General features: G+C 58.5%; 4 protein-coding genes across 8 annotated transcripts in view; 3 read left to right on the top strand and 1 right to left on the bottom strand.

Moving 5' to 3' along the window:
- The first annotated feature begins 520 nt into the window (after nt 1–520).
- Nucleotides 521–3,479, top strand: C3H2orf81 (chromosome 3 C2orf81 homolog). The gene is made up of 3 exons (XM_049797288.1): nt 521–946; nt 1,104–1,310; nt 1,818–3,479. The coding sequence occupies exons 1-3, from the start codon at nt 521–523 to the stop codon at nt 2,721–2,723; spliced, it is 1,539 nt and encodes a 512-aa protein (XP_049653245.1). The 3' UTR covers nt 2,724–3,479.
- Nucleotides 3,480–4,899: 1,420 nt separating this feature from the next.
- LOC126035867 (retinol dehydrogenase 13-like) lies at nt 4,900–8,367 on the top strand. The gene is made up of 6 exons (XM_049794888.1): nt 4,900–5,056; nt 6,383–6,622; nt 6,759–6,848; nt 6,921–7,109; nt 7,574–7,680; nt 7,800–8,367. The coding sequence occupies exons 1-6, from the start codon at nt 4,900–4,902 to the stop codon at nt 7,992–7,994; spliced, it is 978 nt and encodes a 325-aa protein (XP_049650845.1). The 3' UTR covers nt 7,995–8,367.
- LOC126035849 (uncharacterized) lies at nt 8,299–10,710 on the bottom strand. Of its 2 annotated transcripts, XM_049794874.1 has the most exons (4): nt 10,572–10,710; nt 10,073–10,230; nt 9,814–9,980; nt 8,299–9,667 (listed from the first exon to the last, which is right to left on the bottom strand). In XM_049794874.1, exons 2-4 carry the CDS (start codon nt 10,221–10,223, stop codon nt 8,372–8,374), a joined length of 1,614 nt encoding a protein of 537 aa, XP_049650831.1. In that variant the 5' UTR covers nt 10,224–10,230; nt 10,572–10,710; the 3' UTR covers nt 8,299–8,371. The 2 variants fall into 2 exon arrangements, with proteins under 2 accessions (XP_049650831.1, XP_049650836.1); XM_049794879.1 differs by lacking the exon at nt 10,572–10,710 and having other exon boundaries at nt 10,073–10,543.
- Nucleotides 10,711–10,850: 140 nt separating this feature from the next.
- DCTN1 (dynactin subunit 1) overlaps nt 10,851–20,906 on the top strand; it is an 85,090-nt gene continuing 75,034 nt past the window's right edge. Inside the window, exon 1 of one of the 4 annotated variants that reach the window (XM_049831381.1) lies at nt 10,851–10,946. Coding sequence is in view for 1 of the 4 variants with exons in the window: in XM_049831346.1 (XP_049687303.1) it covers nt 17,064–17,066 (3 nt within the window). In the remaining 3 variants the exon portion in view is untranslated. Of the gene's footprint in view, nt 10,951–16,779; nt 17,067–20,906 lie in introns of those variants that run through there. The other 3 variants (XM_049831365.1, XM_049831346.1, XM_049831372.1) reach the window with 3 other exon arrangements.

Below are 20,906 nucleotides of genomic sequence, written 5' to 3'. Positions count from 1 at the left end.
AGACGGCGGCGCGGCGTGATGGCGTCACGGGCGGCGCGCAGCGGTGGCGTCACCACGCGCCGTGCGTCGGGGGCGCGGTCAGCGTTGCCATGGGTACTGGGACGCTTCCCGCTTCGGGGGAGGGGGGGGAATGGCCGAGGTAGGGGGGGGGTACGGCCGGGGGGGGGCGAGGGGGTGGGTTGGCAGGAGCTGGGGTGTACTGGGGTGTACTGGGGTGTACTAGGGTATCTTGGGGTGTGCTGGGATGAGCTGGGGTGTACTGGGATGCGCTGGGGTATCTTGGGGTGTGCTGGGGTTTCTTGGGGTGTGGTAGGATGAGCTGGGGTGTATTGGGATGTACTGGGGTATCTTGGGGTGTGCTGGGACGAGCTGAGGTACATGGGAGGTGCCAGGGAGGGCACCGGGATGCCATGTCAGAGACACCCCCCCCCGCCCTGGGACAGGGCATGGAGGCTCCCCCTGCTCCCCCCATACCCCGGTGTCACTGCCGGGGACCTGGGGAAGCAGAGACCCCCAGGCCATGTACAAGGGGGGCCTTGTCTCTGGTCCCTCTCAAGCTGAGGGGGGGCCATATCCGTGGCCAGGAACGCATGGCCCTGGGGCCATTCTGCCATTGTCCTGCCCTGGGCTGCGGGTGCCCCGACCCGGGGGCTCTTCTTGCTCCCCTGGCACCGTGCGGAGACATGGGAGCTGCAAGGGCTGTCGTGTCTCCCTGCAGAAAATGACCCCCCGGGAGCGGGTGGCCACCTCCAAGTCACGTGGGGAGAAGTCCCGGCTGCCCACCGTCGCCACTGCCCGAGCAGACGTCGTCCCCGGGCGCCTGCCTGAGGCAGAATGGCTTTCCCTGCTCGAGGCTGAACGGAGGGACAGGGATGCCGGGGACATCCTCGCAGAGCTCTTGGGCCGCGTGATGGACGAGTGCACAAAAGCCGATGTGGCTCGGCAGGTGAGCATGCCCAGACCCTGCTTTTATGGGGATCCCGGGCACCCGGGACGAGTGTGGGTTCCCCGCAGCCTCCGCTCCGTGGCGTGGGATGGTGCCCGAGGGCGCAGGGTGCCGAGCAGGCCAGAGCGCGGAGGCTCATCCCTGCCTCTGCCTGCAGACTGTGGCCTTCACTGTGGGCCAGGCACGGGATGCCCTCCTGCAGATCGTCCAGTGGCGCTTCCTGGCACGGGACGAGGGGGAGACAGACCCCGAAGGAGATGGCACCTGGCAGGAGGACGAGGAGCCTGAGCCCTGCGCCATGGACTCCTGGGCGCAGGGCTCCGTTCCCGTCCTGCGCGTCAATCTGTCCCCTGGTGAGGGAGAGGTGAGATGTGCCCCAAACACCCCTGTGGTCCCAAGCGAGCCCCATGGGGAAGGGCTGAGCCTGGGCTGCTCTGGGCCTGTGGGACAGCCGCTGAGCCTCTGGTCCTGGCAGGGGGGTCCTCTGGGTGGTGTTGCAGAGCCCCTGCCAAGGCACAGCCTCCCTAAACACCCCCCGAGGAGCTGGGGGGGGGTCCGTGCTGAGGTGGGCAGGGGGGAGCATGCATGGGCAGGGGGAAAGGGGGACCTCTGGCTTGTTCACTGGGGCTGCCCTGGGAGGTGTTTGGTTGTTGCCGGGACGGTTCCTTGCACCGTGATGCCGATGGCTGAGCTGTCAGCTCCCATGGGTGAGGAGCAGCACCCACACAGCTCCCGTGCACTGAGGAGGTCGGGGCTGCACCGTCTGCTAGTGCTGGCCGGGGGGTCAGTGCTGCTTTCACCAAGTCACCTCCATCGGGCACCTTGATGCCCCCAGCCCACACCAGGTCTCCCTTTGCTCCCTCCTGGGCAGGTCTCCAGCGTGCAGGCTCCATGCCAGCACGGAAGGCAGGACCCCCCCACCGCAGATGAGGCCGGAGCTCCCCCCACGCAGACCCTGTGTCCCGGCCAGGTCACCAGCACCAGCACCGTCCTGCCCGTGCCAGGGCCGTCCTGCCCTGAGCTGCTGCCAGACAAGGCAGCCATCGCTCCCCGTCTCCCTGACGAAAAACCTCCCCGCACCTGGCCAGCCCCGCTCTGCCCGGCCAGGCCACCAGCCCTCTGCCCACCCCCAAGCCTGGCTGAGCCCCTGGGGCAGCCGGAGCAGGGACAGTGTCCACCATGGACCTCCCATGGGGATGTGGAGGGGAGCAGTGCAGTGGTGGTCAGCAGCCGTGTGCCACCGCTGACGCCTCCCTTCTGCACCAGCCTGGTATCTATCCGGTCAGAGAGGCCCCTGCGCAGCATGGGAGCGAAGCGAGAGGGGTCTGGCACCGTCCTGGGGGTCCCCAGGCGGGGTTCCAGCAGCCGGCCTGAGCGCTGGATCAGGCCCCAGGTGGAGGTGCTGGACCCGGGCACGGAGACCAAGCTGCCAGCACGTCCCCAGGGTGCCGGCAGGCGCAGCCAGGGACCGGAGCTGGGCAGCTGGCGGCTGCCCCAGGGGCTGGCCACCGCAGGGAGGAGACAGCTCCAGCCACCCCCCCTGGCATCCCCACAGCTCCCCAGCCCCATGCCCCGGCAGCTCAGCTCCTTGCTGGACTCCGCTCGGCTGGCCCCTGGTGTGACCGTCAGACGGGATGGCAGCGTGAAGCATGGGCTCTGCATCCCTGCGCACGGTGAGGAGACGGAGGAGGCCAAGCGGGACCTGAGACCCATCTGCCCCACCGTGCCCTTCCCGGCCATTGCGGCCAGGCAGGTCACGGGCGATGGCGAGTGTTGAAGGCAGCACACCCCCCACACCGCCCCGAGGCTTGTGAGCGGCGTGGGGGATGAATCCCCTGCTTGGCACCAGCCCCCTCCTGGTCCCCACCACCCTGGCAGTCCTGCCTGGCTCCTCGCCGTGTCCCATGCGTTTCCCAGGATCATCCCCACTGCTCACGGCAGCCCCAGTGTGAGGGTGCAGCTGGGGCGGGTTCCCCCCGGGCTCCCCATGTGCTGTGTCTCCACTTTGGCAGGGCAGCCACTGCCCCGGGCAGGAGCCACGGTGCTGTGGGAGGCTGGTGGTGTCCCATGGGCTTCCCCTCCGTTGTCCCCCTTGCACCCCGGGGAGCAGACCTGCCCGATCCCAGAGCTCATCTGCTGGGAAACTGGCTCCAGCAGCTCCTTGGCTGGGTGTTTGTTTGGGTGCTGTTCTCACCCTGCAGCTCAGCATGGTGGCTGGATGCCCGAGCTCCAGGAGAGACCCCTGTCCTAGGCGGGCTCCTTGCCCGTGGCTTTTGGCACGTTTCCACCTGACCCTGCGTCCCCACCTGACCCTGCATCCCCATGAGTTACCACCATGAGCACCAGGTCTGGTGCAGGGCAGGGCACCAATGCGGTGTCGCAGAGCAGCGCGGGCTCTGCCAGCTGCTGGCGAGGCCGAGCTGCTAAAGAAAACAGAAATAAAATAAAGAGGTTTCCGTCGCTCAGCTCTCGTCCCATGCTGAAGACCAGCCCTGTGGGTCTCACACCACGAGCTCCTGCACCGGAGCAAGGGCTGGGAGCATGGTCCGCAGCAGCCCATGGAGCCGCCAGCCCTCCGGCACACATCACATAACAACCTACCCTCTGTTTTTCAGCTTGTAGCCATGTGCAACTGGTACCCTGCAGCTGATTTGCCACCAGTGGCTTTACCGCGTCAGCTCTCTCTGGGGTTTGCCATCACCCCATGTTCCCGGGCTGCGGTGCTGGCCCAGGTCCTTGCCCTTGCAGGCACGGCCGCCTCCAAGCCGCTCTGCCTGTGCAGCCCAGGCCACCTGCACCCTGCTGCAACCAGTATGCCTGGCTGCAGCCCCAATGGGTGGCCCCAGCTATCCTCCCTGCACCCAAAGCCACTGGTGTTGGCGGGGCCGAGCCACCGCAGGGCTGTTTGCTGGCTGCAACAGTGCTCTGGCTGCACAAGCACCCCAGTTTTTTCTATAAAGAACCCGTTTTTGGCTGTGGTGGTGTGGGGTGATGCTCAGGGACAGCTGAGGTCAGGGATGGCTCATCTGGGGCAGGAGATCGGTGCTGGGGAAACGCCAGAGGCTTTTGAGGCTGGTGTGGCCAGGGAACAGCAGCAGCTTAGAATCATAGAATCATTTAGGTTGGAAAAAGCAGTTAAGATCGAGTCCAGCTGTAGCTTGGGGCCAGCAATGCTCGTCCAGTGCTGGAGGCTCAGAGGCTGCGGGAGCCTCAGGAAAGCTGGACCCATTCCTTCGCGAAGCATCTGAGGCTGCTAAAACCCCCAGAAGGGGCCAGCTGGGAGAATGCCCAGGGAAGAGCCGTGTCTGCGTTCCCAGGCTGCCAGCCTGGTTAGGAGGATGGGGACCTCAAGTCAGGGCTGCACTGGTGGGACGGGGTGGGCAGGGTCTGTCCGGACACCCACTGTGCCATGAAGCCACCCCTGGGCTGTGGCCTTCTCCATCCCCCACATACTCTGGGTGCTGCGTGGCACCGTGGCGTCCCTTGCTGGGGCTGCCCCCCCATCCCGGTGAACCCCTCCAGTAGGTCCCTGCTCCCACAGGGGCCGTGGCTCCAGCCCTGGCTCATGGCCGAGTGTCCCTGCGTGGCTGGACGGGGACCTTGGGGCTGCCCAGTGGGCATTGCCCCTCCTGCAGCGGCTGCCCCCGGGGCTGGCAGGGCGCTCCCCAGCTGGTGTGGGCGAGCAGCCCTGGGATGGCACAAGGGACGTGCGGCTCAGCCTCCTGCCTGCTCTGCCCCTCCCAAGGTAAGTGCCCAGTGAGCCACTTTCCTGCTGGCTGTCCCTTCTCCACTCCTGGAGGCTTGGTGAGCAGGAGAGGACCGTGCCGTACCAGGGCTGCCAGGCTGGGCGAAGGTTCTCAGCTGACCTCCGGCCCCAGACGGACTCTGTCCCCCAGCTACACCCTGGTGCCCCAGCCGGACCCCACGCCCCGGCCGGAGCCCGTGCCCCAGCCATGGAGCTGCCGAGTGCCTGCAGCCACCCATGCTGGTTCCTGCTCACGCTGCTCCTGGGGCTGCTCCTCTGGGCCAGGAGGAGACGCGCCTGGGACCCCCGCAAGTGTCCCACCGACCTGACTGGCAAGACGGTGATTGTCACTGGAGCCAACAGCGGTGAGCGGGGACTGGTGGCAGGGGATTGCTGGGCTGCGGGGGTTGTCGGGCTGCGGGGGCGTGCAGGACATGGGTGCAGGGCTGTGGGTCCTGGCTGGCCATGGGACCCAGCCACCCTCCTTTTGCAGCTGGAGCCGGGGGTGGTGGCAGCTCCCTGCTCCCCCGGGATGGACAAGGGGCTGGGGGCATGTCTGTGGGTGACGGCATGATGGGATAGTGCTGTGGGGTGGCTCACTGGGGACATGGGTCCCCCTTCTCCAGCTACTGGACCACACACAGCCTCTGCTTTGGCGGTGCAAGCGGCTGCAGGAGTGGCTGGTAGCTGGACCCTTGGCATGCACAATGCGCTGCCGGTGCCCCATGCCCACAGCATGCTCACTCCGGGTGCCATCAGCTATCCTCTGCCCACGATCGGGAGCTGGTCGCTGGCGAGCCGCTCCGGCTGGCTGGCGTCCTCTGCCCAGGAGCAGTTCGGCCTCGCTGGGCTCTGGGCACCCCCGTACCCACAGCCCCAGCCCAGCCTCAACGGCTGGACTCTGCCCCGGCTGGGTTAATGACTGACAGCCAAGTCCACCATGCTGCTGGCTGTGTCCCAGCCGACCACCGCACTGCCAGCCACCATGGGCACCACACCGCACCGGAGCCAGAGCTGAGTGCCGGGGATGGGGTCGCTGCTCCCACCCGCATCCCACTGCAAAGTACGGGGCGGGGGCTGCCACAGCCGGGGGTGGCTGGACCTGCAGGGCTGGGGGTGCAGTGGAGCCCATGTGTTGGTGTTGGGGTGTCCCCCCGCATGCAGGGCACTGGGGTGTCCTCCTGTGTGCCCAGGGACAGGGTGCCCCATGTGTGTTGGGGTCTGTCCCCCTCCGGGTGCCTGTCATTTCCCGCTGCGCCAGAGCACCGATGTGGAGCCATACCAGTACAGTGCTGCTGGGTGGGTTTGGTGGCCATGGCAGCCATCCTGCTCACAGGGTCCAGGGTGAGCCACTGACCGAGCTGTGGCGAGCTGCCACCTCCAGCTCCTTCCTACACCCCACGGCGGCTGTCCTGCCTTGTCCCCGTCCCCACACAGCCACACTGTGCTGCAGAGCCAGGAACCTAGCCCCACTGCCCCCCACTACCACCTCCCACTCTGGTGCTGGGGCACCCTGGGTTTGGTGCTAGGCTCCTGGCAGTGGCTGAGCTGCCTGGGATGAGGTCCCCCTCCATCGCCCTGCCCTGCCCCATGGGCTGTCCAGACCCTGGGAACGGGGGCACAGACCCCCAGGGACCCCTTGCCGTGGGGACCCAGCAGGGATCAGCCAGCACCCGCTCCGTACGCTGCAGGGATTGGCAAGTGTGTGGCCCTGGACCTGGCCCGCAGGAATGCCCGCACCATCCTGGCGTGCCGGAGCCGGGAGCGGGGCCAGGCAGCAGTGGAGGAGATCCGAGCAGCCACCGGCAACCCCGCGGTGCTGCTGCAGCTGCTGGACACCGGATCACTGGCCTCCGTGCGTGCCTTTGCCCAGGCTGTGCTGCGGGAGGAGAAGCGGCTAGACGTGCTGGTGAACAACGCTGGCCTCACAGGTACGTGCTGGAGTCAGGGTCAGGCATCCGCTGCCCACATCTTGGCCCCGGCTGGGGTCCAGCTCCCCGTCCTGCTGTGGCAGGTGATGCCAGCCTGGCTCCCGGCCCCACGGTGCCCCACGCCCCCCTCTTCCAGGGCTGCCCTTCACCATTACGCCAGAGGGGCTGGAGCAGACCTTCGCCACCAACTACCTGGGACCGTTCCTGCTCACCAACCTGCTGCTGGGTGAGCTGCTGGGGGCTGCTGGGGCTGGGGGGCTCTGGGGACCCCTCCCCGCTCACCCCCTGCTCTGCACAGACCTCCTGAAGGCGTCAGCGCCCGCCCGTGTCGTCAACGTCTCGTCCTTCCGGCACAGTGCGGGCACTGCCAACGGCCGCTACCTCACCGGGCAGGAGTGGCCTGGTGGCTTCGATGCCGCCTACAACAGCACCAAGCTGATGAACATCCTCTTCACCGCCGAGCTGGCGCGGCGCCTGCAGGGCACAGGTGGGTGCTGGGCTGAGCCACGCTGGGCTGTGCCATACTGTCCCTTGCCATGCCATGCCATGCAGAGCCGTCCCATGCTGTGCCATGCCATGGGGCTCCCAGGGAGGGCTGCACCCCAGGGCCATCTGCCCATCCCAACCACCCCATGCTGCTGCGCCATGACACGGGGGCCGCACAATGGGGCTGAGGTGGTCTCGGCCCTGGTAGATACTCCCTGGGACCCCCATGCTCCCCGTGGGTGGGAGACTCCTGGCCAGCGATGGCCACGTCCCCCAAGGTGGCCCTGGTGCCGGGGCACAGAAGAGCCCCCGCTCCAAGGCTGGGCTTGGGGCTACTGGAGCTACAGGTGGGATGGCAACGAGGGATTTGGACCCTGGAGGCAGGGACTGGGGCCCAGCCCGTGCCAGGGTCCCTGTGGCCCCAGCCCCACACCCCGGCACAGCGCTGACGGTGTGGCTTGGCAGGGGTGATCGTTAACACCCTGAGCCCTGGCGTGGTGAGCACCAGCATCATGCACCACTTCAGCTGGGCCGTCCGGGTGCTCTTCACCCTCATCCGCCCCTTCATAAAGGTGAGCGGGGGCAAACGGCAGGGCCGGATCCTGTCCAGGCCTCCCATCCCACAGCCCCAGCAGTGGTGGGGTGGGCGGGGGGCAGCTGGGCCCCCTCCTCACCCGCCTTCACCCGGCAGTCCGCAGAGCAGGGAGCCATCAGCACCATTTACTGTGCCGTCTCAGAGGAGGTATCCGGTATCACCGGCAAGTACTTCGACAGCAACTGCAGGCTGACACTGCCCTCCATGGCTGCCCGCGATGCTGGCCTCGCTCGCAAGCTCTGGGAAGAGTCAGAGCGGCTGACAGGGCTCACTGATGGCCCCCAGCACTGAGCTGGTGGCAGCTCTGCATGGGGACATGGCAGTGCCACCTGGTGCTGCCAGCTGCTGTGCTGGGGTCCCCCGGTCTCCCCAGGACATGGGGTCAGATGCTGCCAGGGGGACAGTGCCATGCAGGTGGAGGACAGCCACCACCAGGGAGCTGCCCCGGCCCCAGTGGTGCCAGCACCCCAAAGCACAGCAGAGGGGCGGGTCACCCCACCTAAGCTAGCCCCCTGGCCCCTCAGGCACAGGCCCTAAAGCCCCTTCCCAAGAGGGAGAGGGGCCACAGGGCCCAGCCACACCAGGACAGCTGCTGTGATGGCGCATAGACTGTGCTGACAGCTGCAGTGTAAATGCTTTATTAAAAAGCCCTGTGCAGCCGGCACCAGCTACTCCCAGGCAATGTCCAGATCCAGCCGCTGTTTCCGCACCGCCTGCAGGAAGCTGTCGTAGTCCCGCCGGTGGATGTCCCGGCAGTGGGACAGGTCTAGGCGGTGCAGGTGGCCCTCAGAGGCCAGCAGCAGCCATACAGTCTGGCTGGAAACCCGGCTCTCGGCCAGCGAGAGCTCCTGCAGCTCAAGCAGGGGCGGCCCCGGTGCCGCCAGCACTGTCTCGAACACTGAGTCCAGTGGGAAGGGGATGCCGAGCAGGCGGAGGGTCTGTAGGTGTGGGGCATGGCACAGCAGTGAGGCTAGCGTGGCACGCAGCACCAGCCCATGCTGGGCCGAGAAGATGCCGGTGGTGCCAGCCAGGGCTAGGGAGAAGCTCTGGAGCTGGGGGAGGCCGTGGGGCAGCAGGTCAGTGTCCCAGTGGGGTGGCTTGGCCAGGGTCTCCCTGTCAGGGTTGGTGTCCGGCAGGGCATGCAGCTCAGCGCTGAAGGCCTGCAGGCCAGGGCAGCTGGCGAGGAGGGCGGCCAAGGAGCGCTCGTCCTGGCAGCAGAAGCCATGCAGGGCCAGGGTCTGCAGGCGGGGGCCCAGCCTCTGCACCAGCGGCAGCACCTCTGCCAGCACCCGGCCCTGCCGCCCAGCACAGCCCAGGGTCAGCCGGGCTAGGGAGCCCCAGCCCAGCAGCTCCCAGCCGCCTGCTGGGCTGTCCCCGAGCCACACGCTGACCTCTTCGGCCTGGGGACAGACAGCATGGATGGCAGCCAGGGCAGGCTCCTCCACCTCCTCCACCTGCCGCAGGGGCAGGGTGAGCCAGGGCCCCCCTGAGGCAGCCCCCCGCCACCGCCCCAGCTCCTCCAGCGAGGGGAAGCCCTCGGTGTCCCCCATACTGTCCAGCTGCCGACCGTGGAGGAGGCAAAGGGCATCCGGCACGGCACTGTGGGCTAGGAACTTCAGGCACGGCAGGGCCAGCAGCAGGAAGGCCAGCACCGCAACCATGCCACCATCCTCTGTGGGCTCCAGGCCACGGGCCAGCAGGATGCGGAGCACGGGGCAGCAGAGGGACTGTGCCAGCGGGTCATAGGCCAGGTGCTGCAGGGCACGCGGGGACACCTTCTTGCAGTGGGACACGTCCAGCTCCTGCAGGCGCCGGCAGCAGGAGCCAACGGCCGAGAGCACCTGGATGTTGGCCTGCGTCTCCGCTAGCCCCAGGCGGCTCAGCTGTGGCAGCCCTTCCACCAGGTCCACCAGCATGTCCGCCGACAGTCGGCTGCAGCCATGCAGGTCCAGGGAGCTGAGGCTCTGCCGCAAGCACACAGAGCCCCCTCAGCAGGGTGAAGGGGACCCTGACACCCCTCTGCCCCCCCTGCACCTACCCATGGAGGGTGGGCATCCCCTGCCCCCCTCACTGCAGCCCAATGGTCAGTAGGCACCCCCAGCCTGCTGACCTTGCAGCGCAGGGCGACGAGCTGGCCAATGGCGTTGCTGGCGAGGCCAGAGCAAGGGCGCAGGCTCAGCTCCCGCAGGTGAGGCAGCAGGAGCAGGTGGAGTGCCGCCCGTGTCAGGCGCCGGCTCTCGCCCAGCAGCCGGATCAGGTCCTGCACCAAACTGCTGGCTGTGGGGATGGTCGCAGGTCAGTGAGAGCGCACGGGCACCGCTCACCCATCCTCCTCCTCACGGAGGGGGTCCCCAGACCCCACGTCTCACCCAGGTCGTTAAAGGGCCCCATGATGAAGCGGAACTGGTACTCATCCAGGTAGTTCTCGCTGTAGTCCTTCACCCAGACGCTCTGCATGTGCTGGACCAGGCTCTGCAGGCAAAGGCTGCCCAGTGCCGGCACCCCCTTCCTCCTGGGCATCTGGCTGCTGTGGGAGAAAGACAGTTGAGCACGGTGGGCTCCGGCCAAGCCAGATTCAGAGTTAACCACGGGCCCTGAGCTACTTGAGCCGCAGCAGGCGCCTCGACTTCTTAAGGCCCGGGTTTATTTTGGGGGAGCTTTAAAACCCGTTTCTGAAAAAAAAAAACCCAACAAAAAAAAACGAGCAGAGAAAAGCCTGCCTGGGTGTATGCGCGGCCTACACCCAGGCCCAGGGGGTCTGCTCGGGTTTTGGGGGAAAAAAACGTGGCACCACAGGCCAAATGTGCCGCCCCCCCCCCCCCCCCCCGGGGAGGAATGGGGGGTGGTGGTGATCCCTGGAGCACTTACCAGCGGTTCCGCGTTCCGTCCCGCTTCCTTGCCCGGCCCTAACCCCGCCGCACCCCATTCTGCTGGGCCCCAGGGCCCGCCCCGCCGCCCTTTATATCCCTTCGCCCCCGCCATAGCGCGGCCTGCCCAGTTCGGCTTCGCTACCTTGACTGCGCATGCGCGTTGGGTGGAGAGGGCCTCCCCATTCCCGCCCTTCTTGACGCCCTCGAGGGCTGCCCTGTGTCGTGCCTGACGTGAAGCTCGGCCGGCGGCGCGGTGGGGGGGGCGGTGAGGCGGACAGGCGGGCCTAGCGGCGGCCTCGAGGGGGCCTCGCGGGGGCCTCGCCGCGGCCGGGTGAGGCGGCCGGTTGAGGCGGCGCTGGGGAGCGGCCGGGCGGCAGGTACCGGGCGTGGCCTTGTTGGGGGGGAAGGAAATTTCCCCCCTCCCCGGTGTGTGTATTTTTTTGGGGGGGTTGGGGGTGTTGTGTTGGTGCTGAGGTGCGTGGGTGGCTGTGTGAGGGGTGGTCGGTGCTGGGGTGGGTGAAGTGTGTCCCTCCCCGTGGCGGGGGTGGTGTTGGTTCGGGGGGGGCATTCCCTCCCGTGGGTTGGGGGCTCGGTGTTGGGGTGCTCCCCGTGAAGTGGAGCAGATGCTGAAGGTTGGTGCTGGGGGACCCCCAACTCCCGTGGGGTTTCTGGGAGGTGGGGAGTGCAGTGCTGAGGGACTCCATCCCCCATGGGGTGTCTGGTGTGGGGCAGTGCTGGGGGACTCCAGCCCCCACGGGGTGTCCGGGGGGGCTGTGCTGAGTGGGGGGACTGGCAGCTACAGAGCAAGGCTGCGTCCTGGCTCTGTTGCATCTCCCCCCCAATTCTCATTATTTGGGCACTACCACCACAGAGGCGGGGAGCAGCTCTGTGGGGAGGGGGAGCGCCTGTCCTGGTGGGCACTGAGCCCCCCACCTTGGGGTCCCTGTTGCCGGCACTGTGCTCACACAGGCAGCATGGGGCTCACAGCGGTGCTGCGGGCAGAATCTTTGTTCCTCTTCCCTGCTCTGGAGCCCCCCGACCCCTCAATGGGCTGCAGGACTGCTGGGGAAGGCTGGGCACAGCCGTTTGTTGTGGCACAAGCGCCTACGGCCCTGACAGCATTGCCCGGCTTGGGGGGGGTTGGTCTTTTGGAAGAAGGAAACCTTTGCAGGTAACGGCAGCGGTCCTCTGAGACCAGGGACTAAACACGTGAGTCGCCCCTAGAAACAAAGATTCTGTTTCATGCAGGTGTTTCCAGCAGCAAATAGAAAGACCAATGAGGACAGGTCCAAGAGGCCAGTGGGCCTTGAGAAGTGTTACAGGAGCAGAGCTGTCAGTATTCAGAGACGCTCACATTAACTTTTTTTTTTTTATAAAAAAAGTGTCACCTTTCAGTTTAATCAACTGCTGTTTGTAGCTACATGTTTTGGGATTTGTTTCCAGTGTAATTCACCTTTTTCCTCAGTGTGGTGCTGGAAACCTTCAGTCTGTCTGAGAAATGGTGGCCGGCTTCCTTGCACAGGGTGTGGCAGAACAGTTCCATGGCAGACTCGTTTGGGATGAAGGAATCTGCATCACAGGAAAAAAAAACCACACAGTCACTGTGGATTGCCTGTGGAAACTCCTCTGCTAGTACAGTAAAGACAGAGCTTGTTTTGCAGTTGTAACCCTTAATGTTAACTTTAAATGTTCACCAAGCTGGAGCTTCTTATTTGTGAAATGCAAGGAAATCTCGCTTCTGAGCAGAGCGTGGTTTCCAGCCCTTCCTGGCAGCAGGTACTGCTTGCAGAGCTGTTTTGACCCGTGAAGGTGTCTATGCTGGGGAACAGGAAGTTTGTACAGATAACCTGCATCTTCCCCATCTGCATGAAATACTGGTTTGAAATTAAAAGTTGAGCTGAAACATTATGAGAAAAGAAGAGAAGATTTAAGAAATAGCATTTAAGAAGGAGTGGAAATTGCACAAGCTGGAGGGACCAGCTTTTGGATTGGAAAAATTTGGATTTGGAGGAGGGGCAGGAGTGACTCAGCCTTTGGATAATTGATAAGTGGGCTAATTTGCATGTGTGCATTATGGCTGTTTAGCGGCCAAGAAGAAAAGCAGAATTGCTATGGCCAAATATTTCCTTTCATGTAGTCTAGTAAAGATCCACTATAGCTTTTCTAGCTGAGAATTCTGTCTCTTGGGTACATGAAAGTATAAACTGGAGCCCTCGTTAGTCAGCAGAATATTTGAATAATTGATCAAATTAAGGCTGGGCCATGTACTTCTGTTTGTAGTCCGCAAGGTTGTACGGTGTGTTTTAAAAGCTGTGTGTCTGCCCACGTGTAACACTCGTGCTTAGCATTGCTGTGTTTAATCAGTGTCTTCCAATTTTTCTGATCAATGCATTTATTTTTGCCTTTGAAGGAACAAATTTTCCCCTCTGCAACGTGAGGGACACAAGCCCCACGTTTGAACTGTGTCATGGAGCGTCCCTCACGCTCAGCCCAAGCGTACCATGGCTGTGGTGGTACTGCCTCGCACTGCTGGCACTGCTGCGGTGTCACCCCACGTCTGCCGTGGCCTCGTGCTGGGGCCAGTGGAAGAGCCAGTCCTGTGCCCTGGCAGTGCAGAGAGGTGGATATGCGAAGGAAGAGCGCCATGTCTCTGCTCCAGGGGTAAAGCAGTGCTCCAAGAGGGTGCAAACCCTCAGAGAGGAGACCAGTCCCGGCGCTACCGTGTTCTCTTCCCAGAGACATCAGTGTAATCCCTCTTCCCTGCTCACTGGCGCTGCTGCCTACTCCGCCAGCCTCCCCCAGAGGAGTTTCCCCAAAACATTTGCCAGTTGCATCTGAGCTGAGGAGCTGTGCCAGGCTTTTGCTGTTAAATGGGTCTTTCATTGTGTCAAGGCAGTAAGTTTTGGGTGGTGACACGCTGCTGTTCTGTTGCAGCTGAACTGTCTGGGGGTCGTTCCCTCTGGCTGCACCCAGCCATTCTGCCAGGTGAGAGCCTCTTGATTCTAAACCTCTTGTTGCTAAATTATACCTTTCTTTGTGGCTTTGCTGACAACATGCTATGTCAGTAAATCACAGCTGGTTTCACAGACAGGATAAGCTCCTGCAGTGTGCATCAAGCAAAACCTCTCTGTGCATAGAGTCATTGCATTCTGCAGCATTGCAGAGACAAGCACAAAAGTCAGCACAGCGCTTCTTGTGTTTTTGTTAACAAAACTCCTAGTTCATTTATGTTTGGCACGAGATTCCCTGCGCTATGCCTGGTGGAGCTCCCTGCTGTTAGCTGTTGACTTCACCAGGAAGGGCTGGTCTTTAAATAGGATGTGGGTGTTATGTTTGGGTTGTTTTTTTTTTTAAGATCCTGTCAAGGTCTTGCTGCGTAACCTTGGACCAATTTCTTCTTTCCCTTTTTTCTCCCTCAGTTCCCAAACATGAAGCTGAGACAGTGACTGTGACCTACTTCCCAGGCACTCAGGAGGGTGTCTTGCTAAATTAAACGCAAGGCACTTTTAAGTTCCTTAGAAATGTTTGAGGGGGAGCGGTGAGCAATTTTAGTTTATTTTTAATAGAAAGGAGGCTTCAGGAGCTACGGCTTTGGGAACTGAGGCTTTCCTTTGGGCAGTTGTGTTGTACTAATGCACAATAAAGCCCCAAATACCAAGCCGGGCTTGCAGAAGCTAAATTGCAGGGGGTTTTGCACCCATTCCTAAAAAGTTTGCAAGTCTGTCTTGTTTCTTTGAAAAACACCTAAAGAATGCAAAACAGTAAGGAAGAAAACGGGCTGTGAACCTGCAGGGACTGTCGTAGCTAGGCACGCAGCTCTTTGGCTAGATCTTCCTCCTGGTGCAGTGAGGAATGCTCTTCTGCCAGGTTTTTGATTGATTGTTTTTTATGGATGGTAAAATGACTCGCAGCCCCAGAGAATGCCACCGCAGATTGGTGAGGGGGGCATTGTGCCTCACTGTGGGTGCCCTCAGTTACCTGCCCTGTGAGGGAAAGGGGGCTTGCTGGCTGGGAATTCCATAATGAGTGAAGGAGAGAAGTTTGTTAATGATGATAATTGCTCAGAAAAGAAAGAAAAGGTAGTTGTATGCATGCTGAAATGCACCAGCTGCTTTTCCAGAAGCTGGTCAAAGTCTCACAAGGGATAAACAGTTTTGGTTGTTCTAAATCTTTGAGCAGTAAAGCAGAGCAGGCATATATTTAAATCAGCTTTTCTTGATGTAATTAAACCCAGGGAAGGCTAAATGGCACAGACGCGTTGATGGCTGGGACTGGGTGACTGTGGAAGGGTGCTCAGCTGTGAAATAATGAATGAGTTGTTTTGATGGAGATGAGCTAAAATCGACTGACCTCCTCCTGCTACCGGGGAGCCGGGGCTGGTCGGCAGCATCCTTTGCTTTTCGGTCCGTTGCCATGGTTACCATCTCCCGGGTGGTGCTGCTGGTGTATTGATTGCAATCCGGAGAGTTTCAGTTTTAGCTAAAAAGAAAAGAATTAAATTTGTGGTGTAAGAAACATCAACCGGAGGGTGCTCCTGCGTCCTTGAGCGGCGTCTGCCTGGCTCGGCTGCGGTGCGGCTGAGGCTGTGCAGTGGTGCAGCTGTGCAGGGCGCAGGCTCGCAGCGCCTGCCTGCCGGGTCCTAGTGCCTTGGATCCATTCTGGCTTGGAAATTTGGTGTGGGTGCCCTGCGGCAAGCCCGACACTGGGCTTGGGCGACGGCTACGTCCCCTCCTCCAGCGGCCTGGCTGCGTGCCGGGCTGGTGTTTGGTAGCGTTGCGCTGGACACCCGGTTCTGATGACCTGTTTTTGAATAAGCGAGCGGTCTGGAAAACTTTTCTCCTGGTGCTTGGGTGGCAGTGTGGCCTTCAGTGGGCGAGCTGCTGTTGTGTCCCGGGTGCTGTGGCAAGCGCTGGGGTGCGGGGGCACAAGATTTGGGTGTTTTCTGCTTTCTCTTCAAAGGTGGTGCCTGTCCCTGCAAGCCCTGTCTCTTATCGTCAGGCAGTCGTGGTTCAAACACCAAAATGCATTGGATTATGTTGTTTACAAGCGACACAGGCTAAAGTGCTTTATTTTAGGTGGTGAACGCCTCTAATAGAGGAGCGGCTGTGTGGCTGGTCTAGTGCCTGCATCGCTGTGGTCTACAGCAGCCTGAGCTGCAGACGAGAACCTTCCTGTGCCGTAGGTGTAAGGGGACAGGACGAGCAATGCTCTGTGCTCCAAAAAGACACAGTCTAAATATAAAATAGTACATGTTGGGATATGGACACATGGAAAATAGGAAGAATTTATGGGGAAGTAACGGTCAGTGTGGTGGACTTCAGTCTCACTATAACAACACAGTATCAGTCATCCATTACTGGATGTCATTGCAAAGGAGAACTTCAGGGTTTTTAATGGCTCAGCAGATTCTCCTCTGTATTATTAGCCCATGTAGGTGGCTCTTGGGAGACAGAAATAAGACTGTATTCCTACTAGCAGTGCTGGAACAGGAGCTGGAGTTGAGATTTGCTCTGGCTCTTGCACCAACCACAGGGCTGAAATTTGCCTTTCATATACCTGCCCGTCACACTGAACAGTGCTGACTTTCATAACTGAGAACAAACCTCAAAGAGGAAGGAGCTGGTACAGGTATAACTGGGCAGATCGAGTTCTCCATGCAATCGTTCCACTTCTCAGGCAAGAACAGAAAAGAAGCCAGGCTGACTTCCAGGTCACCTGGGGGAGTATGCATAGCTTAGAGTTTAATTAAAAAAGTCTTAAACTCAGCAAACTCGATCTGGATTTATATTGACACAATATAAGACAGAACCCTGAAGTGCTGTTTTTAAAATTTCTTTTCTGAACACAAGTTTGCTGGAAAACTAAGCTGCTTATAAATCAAAAAGAAGCTTTGCTGAAGCAATTTCATGGGGGATGTGTGTGTATATAAAATATATATATTTTAAAAAATATACTAAGATGGAATTTTGCTCTTCCTAAATAAATAGTGGGGAGTTTTCTGCAGGTTTTTGAAACTTCCTGCTCAGTTTGCTTAAACTGAGTAAGCTGTTAGTGTTCAAGCTACCTGGCGCGTGGACTGTTTCTTATCCCAGATTTCATCAAAAGGTCTGAAGGTTCTAAACTCAATGTTCCTTGCCCTTTTTATGATAGTTTTTCTGTAATGATGATTATTACCTCGAAAGTTTGGGCAGCTACCAGACAATTGTGGGTCCTAGCAAAGCTATGGCTGCGAACAGCATGCAGGATGGCCCATGTCCCTGGGGAGGAAGGGTGCTGCAGCATCGGTGCCTTACCCATAAAGGGTGATGTGCAGAGATCTGTAACATTTGCCACTTTTTTGCAGGTGAATGAAGATTGCCCCAAACTTGGGTAAGAATGACCTTGATGTGTGAAGTATTCCCCAAGCTGACCTAGTTCGGTCTCCCACGTGAATACATGTCTCCTGAGATTCTCTGACTTGGATTTGTGAACAAACACACAGGCAGCTTTTATGGTATGTGTTATCGCCTAATAAACACCTAAATGCTGGAGAAGGGGCTGTGCTGGGGTTTTACTGCTCACTGCAGTGGTCCCTTCCCTGGTGTGCCAGCCCCTGCTCAACACGCTGCCTTTGCCTGTCCTTGTCCTTGCTCCGGAGTCCTGGCTTTTCAGCACCGAGGGTGCAAGGAGGTCTGCTAGAACCATTCCTGCTTGGGATGCACAGTGCCCTATTATAACAAGAAATGTTCTTGCCAGTACTCTAAAAGGTGAAGGTGGATCTGGAGGCAGGTAATCTGCTTGCCCGGCAACTGATGTTGCTTGGGAATAAACTATGCCAGTGGACTGTCAGAGGCTTGGGGTTTATTGTGTGCAGTTGAGATGAACCGGGCAGGACCTGCCTTGAGTGCAGCTGGGGATCAGGCAGTAGGAGGAGGGACCATAGTCTTTATTAAGGCTAGTGTTTCCTATGATTTGCTAAACTAAGTTTATTTCAAACAGTAAATTTATTTCAAAGCTTTAACATGAATCAGAAAAGTGGGTATGTTTTTGTGGAAAAGGGGATGCTGTGTTTTCTGGTAGCTGTGGCAGCCTCTAATTGGGTATGTTTTTGTGGAAAAGGGGATGCTGTATTTTCTGGTAGCTGTGGCAGCCTCTGGAAATGCCAGGAAGATTTATTCATCGTAGTTATTTTGTTTGGTTGAAACAGCAGTTCATCCAAAAATGACAGTGTCTTGAGTTTGGAGAAAAAATTAAATTGTTTTCCTCTCTATAGAGCAGGCTTTGGGCCGAAATCTACTGGTTCTACAGAGGCTGCAGCAGCCAACAGCCAGCTTCATCTTAAGGATATTTTTCTTGTTTGCACTGATTGCTTAAGACCGACTCAAAGTTCTTTAATTACAGACAGCTTTACATATCCTCATGTAATGCAGTTTCAGTTAACTAATAAAACTACTGTCTAACCTTGGCTTCTTGTCTTTCTGTCAAGTTTTAATTTTCATCCAAACTCCACACAGTAAATGAGAAATTAAAACAGAAAATGGTGAATGGTGCTACATAACGGTGTTATGTTAAGAAATGGTATCTCCTTGAAGGTGGTGATATTATATCCTCCTGGTTGGCAAAACAGTGATTTTAGTGTTCAGCCTCCATCTGTTCACAAATGCATTTTCAAAGGCTCTTGCTTTTTTGTTTGTACTTATTTCAGTATGGGTTTAGGAAATCTCAATGCAAAGAGTTGGAGTTGGTACGTTTTATGTCCTTGCTGTGGTCTGGGGCTGTAAAGACCCTCCAATGCTGCAGCCGAGCAGCCTCCACACATGCCCCACCTTCTGACCACCGCGTTCCAGTGGTGAGGGTGAGAGGAGAAGGATGGGTAGGCACAAGTGCCTTTTGGCAGACAGAAGAACCGCTGGTACAGTTGCGAAAAGCGTGGGGTCTGGGCTCAAAGATGTGTCCTCCATTGTCCTGTGGGTGTGGGAAGCTGGGGTCCCTGAGCGGGAGGGAGCGCAGAGCCCTCTAGTGCTGTGGGGTCGGTGGTCCCCGGGTGGCCTGGGCTCCTGGCAAGCCTGCTCCAGCAGTGTGCATTGGCTCTAGTGTGGTGCTTCTAGCACTTTTGGGTGCTGGGCTCCGGCACTTTTGGGCGCTGCTGTTGGGATCTCTTTCCTGTGTCTTGCCCTCGGAGGGAACAAGCGTTTCTTGCTGCTGTTGCAGCTTTTCCTGGGTGGCCGCCTGGCCCGCTGGCTTTGGGCCAGTTAGGGTGGCTTGGGGGGTGCTGAAGTTTGGCATCCCTTGAGGGCTGGTGTTTTTGGATGGCAGAGGTGCGCCCATCAGCATGAGGTATAGGTGGCTCTGTTCTCGTTCTTGACCTGTTTCAGTAGCTGTAGGACTTTGGTGTTCTGTGGGAAGCTTTTGGGGAGCTCTGGTGGAGCATCACTGGCAGTCATTACTGTCTGCCGTAGTTCCAGTCCTTCTGTAGCATCGTGTATTTTAAGAGGGTCCTTTGAAAATGAAGGCAGGTTCCAGCCTTGGCATTGTAGTGACAAAGAGAGAGTGTGCTTTGATTGCTGTGAGCCTGCCCGTGCTCGAGCAAGTAGCTTGAATGTTCTCAAATACTTTAATTTAGCTTTAAGTGACCTGAAATTGAGGCTTCTTCTCCTTTCTTTGTTGGTAGCTTTTGTATAGACTGCAGAGGCTTAAAATTGCTGCGAACTTATGGTCCCTCTTGGGGTTAATCATAGGCTTGTTTTAAATGTAAAACATTTTCAAGTTATGCAAAACTGTTTTTAGCTTTCCAATGAAACTGTAATGAGTCCCTAATTGGATATTAGAAACTCAATATGTGTTCTTACTGGAAATACCTTTACTGCATACTCCTTTGTGTTGCTTCATTCACCCAGGTTTGATTTCCATCACTGCTGTGTTTGTGGGTGATACTGAGGGGAAACTGGGCAATTTGATGTAAGCTTGTTCATTGATGCCAGTGGTGGAAGCCCAGGTGTGTCTGCGGTGCCCCACCACCTGCCAGTTCGTTGTCAGTCATTCGGGTACTGGCTGCTGAGCTGACTGGTAGAGCGGGCTCTGTTGGGATGCTTCGGAGGAAAATTTGTGTGTTTATGTGGGAAAAACTCCCTTGTGCTTCAGGTTTAACATGGAAAACTAGGACTGGGGAGGAGGGAGAAATTAGTTGTGTAGCATTTGCCATTTTCTTTTTAAAGGGAAAAATACTCTTTTAGCTACAGCTGGTCTTGCTGGGAGGAAAGCCTTCCTGATATTTAATAGTATTTTTTCTTGTTTCAGCGTATGTCCTGTTATTCCTAGGGCTCTGTGGGAAGAACAGTGGTAAGTTCCCATCCCTTGAGGGGGGAAGTGTCCCACATCACCCGTTCCCAGGCTGCTACAGGACCATTCACCCTTCTGCACTTTCTGAAGTCCCTCTGACATTCTGTGGCTGTTTCCCAGTTTCCTTCGTACTTAGAGGAAGGGTTTCTTTAACTTCATGTCCCTGCTTGACGTTCCAGCCTCTCCTTCAAATATAAACACCACTGTCACTCTGCTGGGGTTAGCACCCTTCAAATATTTGTGCAAGACGGCCATGTCCTCTGTTCAGCCAAGGGCTGTGTCCACAGTTCTCGTATGTCTCGTGCTGCAGCCAGCTGTTTCTCTGGCTCTGCCCCAGCCTTGGAGGCCCAGGTCACACGGGAAAACAGAAAAAACTTTAGTATTTAGATTCCAGATTTCCTGAGTCTGTCCCGCACCTTGATCACAAGAACCTTTTTTCCTCTTATATTAAACTACATGTATGAAAGCAGCCTGAATCAGCACTTCCCCCGGGGCTCTTCCCATCCCCAACGCCAGTAACGGGTTTCTCTTCCATTTCGGGGGTGCAGCTCTGAGTTACTCTGCCATCATCCGATCTTGAGCTAGTTTGCTGCTGTTGTTCTGGGGCAGACAAGTAGCAGCCTCTGCTCCTGAGCCAGAACTGAAGCTGAGCTGTGTGTAGGGTTCTATGATTAGGCACGTACCAGATTTCCATTCTCCTGGAGACTTGGAAGTGTGCTGCTGCATCTCCCAGTCTGAGGGAAGTGCTCAGGGCTTGCCTGGTTCTGCAGAGATGCAGTGTGTAGATAGATAGCTCCCTCATTGGTAAAATCCAGTGGACCTTGGCTAAAAAGGAATAAAAATACAATAAATGGAGTGGATGTAGTTCGTGCTAGAGAAGAGCATGGCACAGTGTCTGTCCTGGGTCAGAGCAAAAGCCCATCTTGGCCAGGAGCCTGTCTTAACGGTGGTCAGTAGCGACTGCAGAGGAGAAGAATATTAGAAAAAGGTGAAATATGGATTTTTCCTCCAATGT

Source organism: Accipiter gentilis, chromosome 3, assembly GCF_929443795.1.
Source record: "Accipiter gentilis chromosome 3, bAccGen1.1, whole genome shotgun sequence".
NCBI lineage: Eukaryota > Metazoa > Chordata > Aves > Accipitriformes > Accipitridae > Astur > Astur gentilis.
This window is presented reverse-complemented; position numbering and strand designations above follow the sequence as displayed.

Coding starts and splice junctions, on each gene's coding strand:
- LOC126035867 (XM_049794888.1), top strand. CDS start 4,900: ATGGAGCTGCCGAGTGCCTGCAGCCACCCATGCTGGTTCCTGCTCACG. Junction 7,110..7,573: donor GCGGCGCCTGCAGGGCACAG/GTGGGTGCTGGG, acceptor GTGGCTTGGCAG/GGGTGATCGTTAACACCCTG. Junction 7,681..7,799: donor TCATCCGCCCCTTCATAAAG/GTGAGCGGGGGC, acceptor TTCACCCGGCAG/TCCGCAGAGCAGGGAGCCAT.
- C3H2orf81 (XM_049797288.1), top strand. CDS start 521: ATGTACAAGGGGGGCCTTGTCTCTGGTCCCTCTCAAGCTGAGGGGGGG. Junction 947..1,103: donor AAGCCGATGTGGCTCGGCAG/GTGAGCATGCCC, acceptor CTCTGCCTGCAG/ACTGTGGCCTTCACTGTGGG. Junction 1,311..1,817: donor TGTCCCCTGGTGAGGGAGAG/GTGAGATGTGCC, acceptor CCTCCTGGGCAG/GTCTCCAGCGTGCAGGCTCC.
- LOC126035849 (XM_049794874.1), bottom strand. CDS start 10,223: ATGCCCAGGAGGAAGGGGGTGCCGGCACTGGGCAGCCTTTGCCTGCAG. Junction 9,981..10,072: donor GGGGCCCTTTAACGACCTGG/GTGAGACGTGGG, acceptor CCATCCCCACAG/CCAGCAGTTTGGTGCAGGAC. Junction 9,668..9,813: donor TCGTCGCCCTGCGCTGCAAG/GTCAGCAGGCTG, acceptor TGCTTGCGGCAG/AGCCTCAGCTCCCTGGACCT.